The 13,487-nt window shown below is 45.0% G+C and overlaps 1 protein-coding gene across 8 annotated transcripts; it reads right to left on the bottom strand.

Moving 5' to 3' along the window:
* Nucleotides 1-1,896: 1,896 nt before the first annotated feature.
* On the bottom strand, nucleotides 1,897-5,689 carry PSMG3 (proteasome assembly chaperone 3). 8 transcript variants are annotated; one of them, XM_037386382.1, is made up of 3 exons: nucleotides 5,598-5,689; nucleotides 4,512-4,729; nucleotides 1,897-2,445 (listed from the first exon to the last, which is right to left on the bottom strand). In XM_037386382.1, the coding sequence occupies exons 1-3, from the start codon at nucleotides 5,647-5,649 to the stop codon at nucleotides 2,293-2,295; spliced, it is 423 nt and encodes a 140-aa protein (XP_037242279.1). In that variant the 5' UTR covers nucleotides 5,650-5,689; the 3' UTR covers nucleotides 1,897-2,292. The 8 variants fall into 8 exon arrangements, with proteins under 8 accessions (XP_037242279.1, XP_037242276.1, XP_037242280.1 ...); XM_037386379.1 differs by lacking the exon at nucleotides 5,598-5,689 and adding an exon at nucleotides 5,345-5,403; XM_037386383.1 differs by lacking the exon at nucleotides 5,598-5,689 and adding an exon at nucleotides 5,194-5,238.
* Between the last annotated feature and the right edge of the window lie 7,798 nt (nucleotides 5,690-13,487).

The following is a 13,487-nucleotide window of genomic DNA, read 5'->3' as shown; positions in this document are numbered from 1 at the left end:
TCCTCCACCTGCACCTGCGGGGGACTCCTCCTCCGGGCACCCTCCCAGCCCTGCCCGCCCGCTGGCAGCGGGCCGTGCCAGCGCCCCGCTCACCCTGGCTGCTCCCCGGCCCGGCAGCTGGAGCAGCAGGTCGGCCTTTGCCTCCCTCGGAAAAACTCCCCAACTCACCTTTCCAGTCTGCCTCGCTTGGCACCCACGCCCAAAAAGCAAACACAGATGGAAAGCCAGGGCGCAGCCCTATGCCGCTGCCCCCAGCCGGGCACTTGTCCTGCGGCCGTGGGCCAGAGCTCTGCCTGGGTGGCAAAGGCAGGTTTTCTCGCAAATGGGAATTAATCCTTACCTGGAGGACAGTGACGACAAAAAGGCAGGCAGCTGGTGGCAGCGGCAGGCTTGTGCCTGTTCTTTGAGGCAGGCTGTTCCCCTAGTTTACTGCAGAGCAGAGAGGAGCAAAGTCGAAGGACCAATTGCTCGTGGTCTAATTTATTGCCCGTGGAAACGCAGCAGGGTAAGTCTGTCCTGGCTCCCAGCATCACATCGGAGAGATCTCCCTGTCCTTTCTTTACCCACTATCCCATACAGACCCAATGGCACACAGGGCCAGGACATCAAGGTGGTTAACTCACAATTGCCTAATTTAGGTAGTAACTCAGGTCTTCAGGACATAGCGGTGGTATGCCACTGTATCACCACAGAGGAAGATGCAATTTACATTCAATTTGCTAATTAATGTATGGTTTCTACAAGTTGCTGGAGCTATGCACACCGTAAGAGCAGCAGGATTTGGGAAATACATTGAATTTTGTGTAAGGAAAGAATCCCTACTAGCAAACCAAGACTGACGTTAACAAATTCCACATGCCTCTCGGCCCTTCTAGACAAAAAATAATAATAATAAAAAAATTAAAAAAAAGAAATGTAAAAGATGTAAAAGAGGGAAAATTTGGAGTTCTGACAGATGCAAATCTTTGATTCTTGGAAGCACGGTTTGGAAAATTATTTTTAGATGAGATTTCTTGTCAAGGGCAGCTGCAAGCCCGCAGTGTTTTGAATGTACTTTTAAAAAATAGTTTCATTTCTCATAATCCCTTAAATACTGTAAATAACCCTTACTTCAGAGGAAAGAGTCCTTTCGAAATCCATTTTCTGCTTTTCTACTTTTAGGGGATTTTTTTAGCACCAGAAATGACCCAGCAGCTGGATCTACATGGGGCAGGCACAGGCTCTGTACCAATTCTGCTGTACCAACAGGTCCTAATGCAGCACAGGTCCTCCCTGCCCCGAGCCCAAGCCCCGGCCTCTGCTCTGTCAAGTGTGTAAGTGACAGAGGTGCGTAACAGCTTGCTCTCTGAAAATTTCTACTTGGTGGTATTTTTACAAGAAGAGGTAAAACCAAGTATGCTTTCCAAGCAAATGGCAACAGTTTGGCTATTAAGTATTGCATCAACTCGGGAGAAACACCCCTGTGTAACCCCCCAAACCCTTCTCTCCCCATGTCTCCTACAACAGGTGCTTCAGGGACGTGCCAGCTTGTTGCAGGTAGTCCAACCTATGTATGTGCTGCCTCTCCAATGTGCTGGTACCATGTAATCCATAACCAGCTGTTATTTTGTCTTTTTTTCACTACTTTGGTTTTTCATCTTCCACCCTGATGTCAGCTTTCATGAAATTTGCAGAGCATAATTATCTGCCTCTCTTTAAAACCAGAGCGCAAGTAGAAGCCATAGATTCAGACTACATCAGGAAAGGGTCTGACATAAGGACAAAGCGGTGATATAGGACTTATTTCCTTAAAAAACAGAAAGAAAATCTTTCCTACTATACAACTGTTGATTTGTTACTGGGGTTTGTATTTCAGTTGAAGTGATCTTCAGAGAGCAAAAAAGAAAACAGGTAAAATTAGATTAGCCAATGTTTCTTTTATTCACTCTGCACTGGGTGTTCCCCTTTGCGGTACAGCGTAGCTACAGAGCTTGGCATCTATCGCTCCTCAGGACACAAACGCAGAGCCATGCTGCTTCCCAAATCCACATCCCACCCAATGTGATAAAAATAATACTTCTCTTGTATGTAGAGACAGTTGTTCTTGTCTCATCACTGACTATATGGACTGCAAACCTGTCACAGTAACAAAACCCTCAAGTATTCTACACAGTAGAGAAAAATTAACAAAATTCCTCATTTTGTCCAAAAGCAACACAAAGACATTCCATCATTTTCATTTCTTGTCCTTTCAAATAGGTGGTGATGAGTCATGGACTCAAGATCATTTCCTTGAATCCAGATGGCACAACTTTACCACACTTGGCAACTTCGGATCACTTCCCGTAGAGCTTGTATTCCTTCCATGGTCTTGTCCTTTAAAGCCATGGCGAGAAGAACAGGTTTGTTCCCAGCTTCCTGAGACACAAACGCCACCAGGTTTTTGGCACAAACATGAACGAGGGGCTGAAAAGCAAAGGTATATAGATGTACACTCTTACAGCTGGGAGAGCCCTTCCACAGCTGTTAGGAGAGGAAGAGTCCTGCAAAGACACAGAGAACATCAAGAACCTGTCGGTACTGGACTTGGAGAGAGCGTGCAGCTTGCTGAGCTGTTCAAATGTGATTGGGAACAGACAGGCAGTTTGGCTGGTCAGCATAGCCAAGCCATGGTACAGGGAACTTTGGAAAGCACTTTCTTAACTAGCTTAAAAGGAAAGAGTTTGGATCCATGAGTGACAGCCACCCAAACCACCCTGAAACAACTTAACTGGAGCTGCACTTGTATCGAGTTTTGCACTGGTTTGGAAAACTTGGGAGAATCTTTCCTTCTACTAATCCTCCCACCCAAACTACGTCACCAAATATCAAATTATATGAAATGCCATGGATTAAAATGCCTCTATTTCAATCATAGCCAGCTTTCTGAAGAAGGCTCCAAGTACAACAATCTTTTAAAAACTTGTTGCTGAAGAGGGTATGTTCCGCTGACAAGCTCTGGAAAAAACCTGTTGTTTCTGCAATTCCTAGACACCCTAAACTGGTATTGTATACACAGTTTTTGCACGCCATGTGTAAAAGACATGTTGTTTGTAATTTTAATAGAATAATGAAAACCAGAAATAAGTAGTGAGGCTGAAGGAGTGAAGAAAAGGGATATAATCTTGTTAATAAGGTTTCTTTAACAATAATAAACTAGAATAGAATAGCACAGGCTATTTCAGTTGGAAGGGACCTACAATGACCATCTAGTCCAACTGCCTAACCAATTCAGGGCTGAACAAGTTAAAACATGTTGTTAAGGGCATTGTCCAAACGCCTTTTGAACAGACAGGCTTGGGGCATCGACCATCTCTTTAGGAAGCCTGTTCCTGTGTTTAACCACCCTCTTGGTAAAGAAATGCTTCCTAATGTCCAGTCTAAACCTCCCCTGGTGCAGCTTTGAACCATTCAGCTCATCTAGGTTGTATTTACATCCACAGTTATGCATTTATCAGAAGGATGAGTTTGCTTGATTTTAGCTACCAGTTAGGTTTGGAAATGTGCACCATCCCAAACAGGGATGTTAACGGTGACAAACCGGAAGGCAGCAACCTAGTAAAAGCGTTTTCTTAAAGTTTAGATTGAGTTGGTAAAATGATTTAAAAATACTATGTAACAAAGTAAACAAAGGCACTTCCCATTTCCAAATAAAACACAAAACCAGCCTGGGGGTGGATGTGGTCAGCCTTAGCAGGTATCAACCAGGGAAAGCAAAGCATCTCCTGTCCAGAGAAGGAAGGCCACTGCTGAAGAACAAGAACTCCATAAGGGGAAGCTGCAGATAGAATCAGGAACTTCTGTTGCTAGAGATTTTCTAGTTAAGGTTAGCAAGTAATATTTGATAGCTCCAACCCTGATGGAAAGCCTTATAATCTTGTAGCTCTGTAACTTTGTTTTAATGCTTGACTAGTTTACCCTTTGTGAAACACCTTTTCTTCTGCCTTCTTGCCAGCTCTGTGAAATGGTTGATAAAAAACTTATTTTGTTGAAACAAAGCAAATTAAACTTTATCAAGGGAAGGTGCTGGCAGGCACACTTGGGAGAGGGCAACTAAAGTCCATTATGGGGCTGGCATAGATGGGATGGGGGTGAGAAAAGAAACTTGAAAAGAAAAACAAACTCACTGTAACAGAAACCCAAAAAAAGGTTATCAAAGTCTCTGTGTTTGATCTTGCAACTCTTAAACCAACATGAACTTTATCAAACCTTCCATAAACATGGCAAAGCGATCCATATCCTGTAGGACACAAAACAGCAGATCCCCAAGCCACTCACAGTTAGTTCAACTTTTGTTAAGTCAAAGAGCAGATGAGCACGCATACTTTTCTGATGAACCCCTCTTCCTCAGAAGAGATTTTAAAATTAATCTTACCACTGTACAAACACTGCTTAACTGCTGTGATTCATCAGCTCCCTGGCAACTTGCACACCCCCACCTACTATATTTTCCCCTTATCCTTGCTGCCAGTGCACTGTAGATCCACTCTCACCTCATCCTTGCCCAGTAGCACCTTTGTGGTAAGTGAGGGCCTGCCCACGTTGTCACCGACCGTGTTGGGGTCCACGTAGACGATTGTCCCCATCTTGCCGTACTGCGTGACCACCACGAGGACGGAGTTGGAGAACGCCGTGCACACCACCTCCGTCGGGACCCCGTGGACCACCTCCTCTCGCTGCTTGGATGTCACGATGGGCCTCGCTTCCATCGCTGCTGATAAAGTAGCAAGAACACAACAGTAATAACAAAGTAAAGTTACAAACAGAGGTGACAGGCTATAAAAAGCCCAAATCCTTCTCTCCACACCAAATACCCGGGGTTAACTTAATTTCAGGGCACAACAGCATCCGGAGGTGTATGTCTGTGCAGGAACAAGGGTCGGCACCGCACACCCCCGACTGGAGAGGGGGGAATTCAGCCGCCCCGCAGCACCAGCCTGCACCCCCCGCAGCACCAGCTGCCATTTACAGGGCTCCGTGCTAACCGTGTTTAACAGCGACGGCACCTGCGGAGCGGGCCGCCCCCCGCCCGGGCCGCCGTGCCCTCCCGGTGGCCGGCACCGAGGGGCGACCCCCGGGCCTCGCTTCCCACCCCCGGCCCCGCAGGCCCCGGCGCTTCCCGAGGGCGGCACCAGCCCCGGGCCGAGGCCCAGCACGGGCCGCCGGCGCCCCTACCCGCGCCGGGCCCCGCCGCGCCGCCGCTCCCCGGCCAGGCCCGCCCCGCCGCGGCGGAAGCGGCGCCTCCCCCCGCCCTGCGCCGGGCCGCGGCGCGGGGAGATGGCGCAGGGCGGCCGCTGCCCTCCCCTCAGCGCCGCGCCGCCATTACCCGCCGCGCTCGGCCGGCCAGGCGCCATCTCCCGCCCCTCGCCGGCCCCGCACCGCGCCCTTCGCCCGGCCCGGCCGCGCTGTGCCCGTGTGCGGGCGGCGGCGCTGGCAGCCGGCGGGAGGCCTGTCTGCGGCCTGGGCCCCTCCTCAGGGCCTGTGGGGGGACGGGGCAACCTGCGCTTGGGCAGCCCCTGCCAGTTCTGATATTTTATTTTCCTCCCCCTCATTCCGACATGGGGGGCGACCGCTCCCACCCGAAGCCCCCGAGCGAGCCTTCCCATCAAAGTCAGGCGGGTTTGGGTCCATCGGAGAGGCCTTGGCCTCAGCCCTGCCCCGGCCGGTGCCCGGCAGGCTGGCCAGCCTCCTGCCTCGGGGCTGGCGGACAAGCGGTGGCCAGTTCCATGCCAGAACGGTCCACGCGTGGGCCAGCTGCCTCGGGAGCGAAGCCTGGGGCCTGGGCAAGCCGTGGCAGCTGCTGCTGGTGCTGTAGCAGGAGATGGGGACACAGAGTGCCAAAAGAAATGTTTATGTCCCAGGAGCAATACGTGCAAACTCAGTGTCTGTTAACTGCATACAGTTAATCCAGTGCTAGTATTTTTCATCAAAATAGTAGTACTCACGAATAATAATTTTGTACATTCAATTTATACAAAGCTCTGAAAATTGGTGTTTCTTGGAGGTTTGCTACCTTCCGGACTTCTGCAATTACTGTGTCTAAAATACGCTCCAAACCTTTCTGTGTGTTGGCTCTGCTTTACTGTCATTCCCACCACACAAAATATCCAGGCTGTGGCTGCAGCTGTAGCTACCTGAGCTGTGGGTTACCTGTCCTGATAACATCTCTTCAGGACCTCATGAATGTTTTTTTGGTTTGCATTAAAAGTTTTCACAAAACGACTACAGGAAGAGCCTGTAAACTTTGTGCTGAGAATCCTTTAAGGCACCGTTAGAGAGCAGCAGAGGTCCACGGAAAAGCAGGTTATTCTTGTGGTTAATTCAGCCAGAGAGGCTGGATACCTTTTCGGAACTCTTTGCAATCTGGCAAATATTTTTTTTCCTGCTTTCCAGCACTGAGAAAAAACAACGTTCCTCTTTCTTGCTTACCACAATCACTCGAGGCTGTGCCTGTTTGATGGAGATAATAGCAGCTCTTGTCACTAAAGCCTCCTGACACACAGAGAAGTTTACTCCTGCTCTGCCTTCTCCAGAGAATAATTTTACTTAAGGAAACGCAAAGGACCGGACTCTTCCTGCCGTCCTTGCCAGCCTCCATTTTATTTTTCATGACAGGAGGACAAAGAGAAGTCCACTCTAGTTCTGATATACATGGAGGCACCATACTTCACTGTTTTGCATTAATTTGGGACGGAAGAGTTAACTTTTAACAGTCTCATTCAATTGGATATCTCATTTTGGCATGGAGCTGAGGTGGGATATAGCAAACTCGAGAAGCAGATGGCAGGAGGTAACTAAGCACTAAATTTTTATCCCTGAAAGTAAATACAGTAAGAAAAAATAAACAAACAACTAAGAAGGCGGCTTCTATTGTCTGTGTGACTGAGGCAGACTGATGGAGACTTGAGAGTACACACCATGGCTGATAATGGGACCTTTCCTGAGGGGTCTCTCTGCCTGCCACCTGCTTCCCAGCATTTTCTGGCTGAGAAGGACATGTATCTGTACTTACACTCCTGTTATCTATAGCACTTTTCCTTCAAAGATCCCTAATCACATTGCAAGCATTATTACATTTAGCTTCATAAACTCTCTTTCGACATAAAAGATTATTAATATGCCCCATTTTACGGTCCGAGGGAAATAAAGAATCAAGACAGACAGCAGTTCAGAGCCATCAGATGCTCGGCTGGAGATTCTGCAGGATTTCAGTATCTCTTCTTCCACTCCCATACACTTGCTGCTGAAGAAACATAAGTCATGCATGTCACTATCTCAATTACCAGAGAAAATCAATGACTGTGCAGCCCCATACTTTGACAAGAAAAACTACCCATAATATTGCAGCCTTATACCTTTATTATTATTTATTTGAGCAGTTTCTTCCTACTCTTCTTTTTAAACTGCTTAAGTGTCTCAGTGTGTGTAGAAGGAGGCTGCTTTTATAATAATCTTTGCATTTATCTGAACTGATTTTATAGAGCAAATGCGTGAGATCCACAGAGCATCAGAAATATTTCCCACTTCTCTTGAAAACTAGACACACAGTGTTTCAGGACATCCATTAATAATCCCTGCTCTTGGGAGCGCCTAGCTATCAAAGTGCTGGGTTGGTTTATTAGTTTACAGGTTATTACTTCTCTAGTTTAGATTTCTCTCTTGTATCTTTTATGATGCAGAATATAGACTGTGAGCTGGAACCTCAGGTGCAGCTGGGCTCTGGGCTGCGCAGCCAAGGAGAGAGGAAAGGAATTAGTTTGTTCCCTGATGCGGGAGCTGCTGGGAATTATTCTGACCCTTGTTATAAATCAGGTACATGAAGCAGAGCTGCCTTTAAGTACATTCCTCTGGCCAGACAATATCAGAGTGCTTCTCTTCCCCTTATTACGGCCACAGCGAGGTCGGGGGGATGGAGGTGGTGTGGGGTCATGTGAGCACTCTCTCCATGGGGCCGTTGTGTCAAAGGAGTAGGAGGGATGGCAGAAATCCACCTCCTGGTGCTTTCAAGCAGTTCCCACTGCATTTAAATAGAGTCTGGCAGAGGCTGTGTTCAGGAAACTCCTGAATTGAGGCTCTTGGGGAAGCGGGTGAAGAGGCACATCTGGGACTGTTCTCAAAGATGAGTTTTAGCCCCAGAAGTCTGGTCTCCCTGGCTGGCTCTCTCTGGAGTTGGTGGAAAGTGTCACTGCTTGGTGCAAAGTGGAAACGCAGCTTTGAACCTGGCTATCCGCAGTCAGGAGTTAAGCCTGCTGTGGCTGAAGTTGGCTGTTTTATCTCCTGGCTTCTAGATCTCAGCCTGACGTAGAGATGGACCTACCAAGCATGACCAAAACCTAACTGCTTCTGCGCATGGACAGAAACGGGATGTCAGGTTTGCAGGGAAGCCTGAGGTTAAAGTGTGAGCAGCTGAGGACTTCACATGAGTCCAGGATTAGGTGGTAGCTGAACAGCATCCTCAGAGTTAAAGCTCTGAGGCTCTCATTTTATGTGCTCGTATTTTGAAGGAAGGTGAGGGGATTCTGGCTGTTCTGTGCATTGGCCCCTTTTCTTTGCTCCCTAGGATGATGAGTAGTATCACTTCTTATTCTGAGAGACAAGTCTAAGAGGTTTGCTTTGTTCTTAAGTTGTCCACATGGCTCTTGCTGTATGGGACGTCTCTTATTTCATTTGTTGTATGAGTAAGAGGAAGGCTAAGCCAGTCAATCGGGCATTGCAGAACCACCCTAAGCTATTTAGTTGCTGATTAAACCTTTTCTTTTTTTCCCCAGCGCAGAATTTAGCCAGAAAACCCACAGTCTTTTAAGAAAAAGTAAACATAATGCTCAAACCCAAATTGTTCCCTTTCTGTGCGAGCTGCACTCAGCTGCACATCTGAAATGGAAATGCTGGATGTATTTCCGTGCCTGAGACTGTCAGGTCATGCTATTGTTTTGTTTTCTTGCATTTGCAACTTAGTAAGGAAACAACATGGGAATGTTCATTAATGCTTGTGTAAATAGTAACTGCCCACATAAAGCACTAGTGTATTTTCCTGTGGAGCTCAGTGTGCAGGGTGGGTAGGACTTAAAAACGTGGCAGTAAGCCAGCACACCCTGGCTGGGCCTGGAAGCATCTAGGTAGCAATTTGACTGGAGCTCTTTGCAAGTTTTTTGTTTTAGTCACATTTAGCAACCTATAAATAGAGGAGTACTCCAGCCCTTGTAGGACTTTGTTATGCTGTGTCATTTGTTTTTTCTGAGCTGCTGTGGAGGCTGGGGAAGGAGGACTTCAGATCCATGAGGCTGGGATAAGGATGGAGCTCCTGTGGTGCTGGGGGAGAGTTTCAGAAGGGGCTACTGCTGAGATCACAGAGCCTGGCAAAAGTGAGACGAGTCACACTTGCAGAAGGATGTTGTTGAAAACAGTTTCTGGGGTGCTTGATCTTGAACAGCAATAGCTTTCATAGATTCAGTACTTTTAAATCTAGCAGATCCTACAATTCTTTGCAAAAAATATCCAGAAATTATTTCAACAACCACTGAAATGAAAATGACCTTCTTGAAATGTATGAAATACATCTCCAGAATAGCTCCAGACTACCTAAGAGAGCTAAAAGAGCTCCAGCTACCTAGAAGAGTCAGGATTACATCATGCAGTCAACCTGGTGCTGTCTAATGATAATTTTATCCCCGATATTTATCATGAGATAACAGCTGGCTGTACTGGACTCAGGAGCCAGGGGGTATGGAGCAGACAGAGTCATCATGAAGCAAGATTGAGTTTGAGTACTGTTTACATAATTTTCTTTTGTCAAATAACAGACCTACATAGATCATGACCATGACAGCGCCTGTGGATGGTATCATCCATCAACAGATCCACCCTGTGAACAGCAGAGGCTTTGCATACTGGAATGGCTGAAAAAATTATTTCCATGGATCAGTAAAGACAGCAGTAATTGCCATAAAGCTCACTATAGTTTATGTAGGAGCTTTTCAGGTGCTCATGGTGGTCTGTCAGGTGAAAGACGGCATGCATGTGGAGTGGATAGTAAAAATAATTGTGGCATAGCTTCTAAGAACAAAACTCATACCACTCTGTTCCTAAGAAGTGCGAAAGCACAGAGAATAACAACATGGCTCTTGTAGAAGCAACAAGAGAATGACAGAGTATTAGTATGATACTAACAGTATAGTCAGTTGTATTAATCACTTAATTGTGACAGCAAATTAAATAGTGTTGTTGTCTAGAATTCACCCATAGTTAAAATGATATATCTTGATGAGACAAATGCCTTGTGCGCTGCCAGTAATAAATTAGCTCCTCTTTCAAGTGAGAAAACAATTAAAAACTTGGTTGAAAAGGGCATATTTTCTCTGTGGTCACTGATCCCTCAAACTCTGGAAATAATAAAGTGTTTCTAATAGTTGTTCATTATTACACAGTTGAAAGAGGAAAAATCCATTGTCTCATTATGTTCAAGACAGTTATGAAATTGCATTGGGAATATTTGAAAATGTGAAAGGCATCTAACCAAATGGTTTCAACTTTTACAATGTATCATCATTTGCAGTTCATAATGCTGCCGTTAACTTTGGGAGATATCAGTCAGTGCGCACAGTGGAAAATGAGAATAAATATTTACTTTTTGTTTATATACTGCATAAATAACAGCAAAGTATGCAGTAGACAGGTCATGATTCGATTTTGAGGGTCATGTAGCAGAAATTTCAGAATTACAGGAGCTATTCATTTTGCAAAACTTAAATATGTGGAAACAGTGAGACATTTCTGAACAAAATGGGCAACTCTGTGCCTTGCTAATGGAACAATAATAAAATGATTTCTGGGTAATATGAATTACTTTTGAATATTAGGTGAAGGTTGGCCCCATCTGATTTATAAGTTCTTTATAGATATTGAAGATAGAAATGGTGGAAATGCCTGGTGTCTGAATACTTTCTCTTTTGTAGTACATTAAATTATTTTGCCATCTAGTCAAAATTAAAATCCTCTTTGGTGCTGAAGTTTAGCACATAAAACATTAGTTATGCTGTAGATCACTGTAAAGAATCAGTGTCAGACCTGTATAAAGACATACCATGACAAGGAAAATACCTACCCTTCAGTGGGCTCTCAGGCTCTCAGATCTCAGTCTTCATCTATGTATACTGACCTGATTCACTTGCTCTCTCTGAAAAGGTGTGAGATTTTAGGAAACTGGAAGCCATATTGAAGGACTTACCGATGTGACGGAAGATTGGAAATACATTTATGAGGAATATTGTGGTTTGAAAGATTTTGTGAGGCATGTGCATATGCAGCAGGAATTTGTATTTAGAAGTGCTTCACATTCTAGTTATCTCCATTTCAGAAAACTTGTAGTTTACTACGTCTGCTCCTTTCTCTAGAGAGTAACAGAATAAATATTTTCTCTTGAAAGCAGATTTGACATTTCAGAACCTGCAAAATGTTGAGCCTGTTAAAGCTGAAGTTTGAAGTTAATTTTAACTGATCACATAAATTATTTTATGAATGAACATAAAAAGAAATAAGTATTGGAATTGTTTGTTAGTGCCATTCTAAGTAATGAACTGAAGGTTGTGATAATTGAGTTGTGCATTTGATGGACAGTACAAATGTACTCTTAGGAGAAAAATACAATCATATACTGGAGAAAATATGCATGAAAATAAAGTATTGTCCCTTATTTCACGGGTGCTTATCTCCTGTTTCTGTACAAGAAACATGATAATCAAGAAAAGCAGATGTGCTATCAGCTTTTTAGGTTTCATCCTGGAAATGAGGTTGGAATATTCCATAAGGAAATTAATGTCGTTTTCGCAATCTCTTTTGTCTCTGTAAGACATGCTCTGCCTAAGTCCTTCTCTGCTCTGCACTTGCGATTCTTGTGCTGTTTCTCTAGGTGACTGTAGGCTGAGCTCATGTGTTTGCTCTTAACTTCGTGTCAGCCTCCTTTCCTATCTCTTCCAAGAGCATTTTGGAACCAGTTTGCCCTGAAACCCTGAGATCAGAGAACACTGGGGGATTAGGTTTAAACTTGTTAAACTGAATTAACACTCCTGCCACATGATTCTGGCCTGTGCCAGTCCTTCTAATCTTGTTCAGAGTTTAGGATAATTTGTTTAGTAGTGCTGATCAGCTGGAGGTTAATTCAATTGGACTTTGGTTATTTATTCATGCCCGGATTTGCTAAGTGTCACAGCAGATACATGAGGTCTCTGTTACAGTTATGAGACGGCTTCATTAGTGTGACGGAGAGTCCATCTGGATGACTTCCTTTCCTCAGTGCCGTAACTGGCTGTCAGGTCTCTCTCCAGTGGAAAAAAATCCTTATATAACATCTCCCTTTCGTTTGTGTCATAAGTGTATTGATTGCGATTTAAAATGCACTTCTCCGTTCTGATTGCTTGGGATTGCCAATAATCTTTCTCAGGAATGTCAGTAGTATTCCAGCTCTACATTTTAAATTGATACCAGAATTTTAAAGAGAAGTAGAAATATGTTTTAAAAGCCACTTATTATTAATAATGTGTTTTCACACAGTATTTTGGTCCTGTTCACTTCAAGGTCCGCTTTCCCCACCAGTGAGATGCTGCTAGCACTGGGGTGGAACATGGTCAGTCTTTCACACTGTCCAGGATTAACCACCCAGAAATGGAAGACAAAAAGGAAGAAGAAAATTGCATCCTGCTGAAACCTCTGGAGGAATTTAGGTTGGCAGAACATTGTTACTCGAACTGGAATGTGGCCAGGACACTAGGATTAATGTTAGCACAAAATGCCACTTGATTGCAAGTGTTCGGATAACCTTGGATGAAAGTCTTACCTGAAAAGAGGCTCTTCTAACAGAATAGGGCTCCCTGATATTGGCTGGGACTTTGGTTCAGGGGTTGACTCAGAGCATTTTTGCTATTTGCTTCAGCAGTTTTTGAATGGGACAGCTCTTGAGTGGTAACAGATCTCCCCTTCACAGCCTGCAGCACTTCCCAGATAATTTCCCAGAGAGGATTCCATGCCGTAGACCGATGTCTCTTTTTAGAGATGTTTCCTGATATATCACGCAAACATTACAAATAGGAGCCTGAAGGGATGCTTGTTGGGGAAGGGTCCTAAAGATCAGAAGGCAGGAAAAATGTTCAGTGTTGAGAAGGCACCAGGCCAAGCTGAGCTTCTGCAGCCACATAAATGTGGAATAGCTACTCATGTCATGGAGTTACTGCTGAGCAAGTGAGACCATCATTTGCCTCATTCTTGCTTTATTGTCCTCTCTGAATGTTTATGCTGTCAGCCCTCTAATGCATGTTCTGGGTTGGGCTGGCAGAACCAGGTGGTGCCTAGTGAAAGCTTTGATGATCAAGAGCGGCGTTAATCAAAATTTCTTCTCCTTCTCTCAATTTTTCAATTAAATTGTAAATCTGTGCTAAGGAACAACCATTGACTTCCAGGGACTGAGAAATGTTCCCACA

The sequence above is a fragment of the Falco rusticolus genome, chromosome 4 (assembly GCF_015220075.1).
Source record: "Falco rusticolus isolate bFalRus1 chromosome 4, bFalRus1.pri, whole genome shotgun sequence".
Taxonomy (NCBI): domain Eukaryota; kingdom Metazoa; phylum Chordata; class Aves; order Falconiformes; family Falconidae; genus Falco; species Falco rusticolus.
The sequence above is the reverse complement of the archived record's forward strand: the minus strand, read 5'-3'. Positions and strand labels throughout refer to the sequence as shown.

Bases quoted from the DNA above. Each gene is read 5' to 3' on its own strand.
- PSMG3 (XM_037386380.1), bottom strand. From the start codon at position 4,983: ATGGCAGCTGGTGCTGCGGGGGGTGCAGGCTGGTGCTGCGGGGCGGCT. The intron at 4,733-4,832 runs GTATTTGGTGTG...CTACTTTATCAG, and splicing joins TGAAATTAAGTTAACCCCGG to CAGCGATGGAAGCGAGGCCC. The intron at 2,446-4,511 runs GTGAGAGTGGAT...TTTGCTTTTCAG, and splicing joins TGCTACTGGGCAAGGATGAG to CCCCTCGTTCATGTTTGTGC.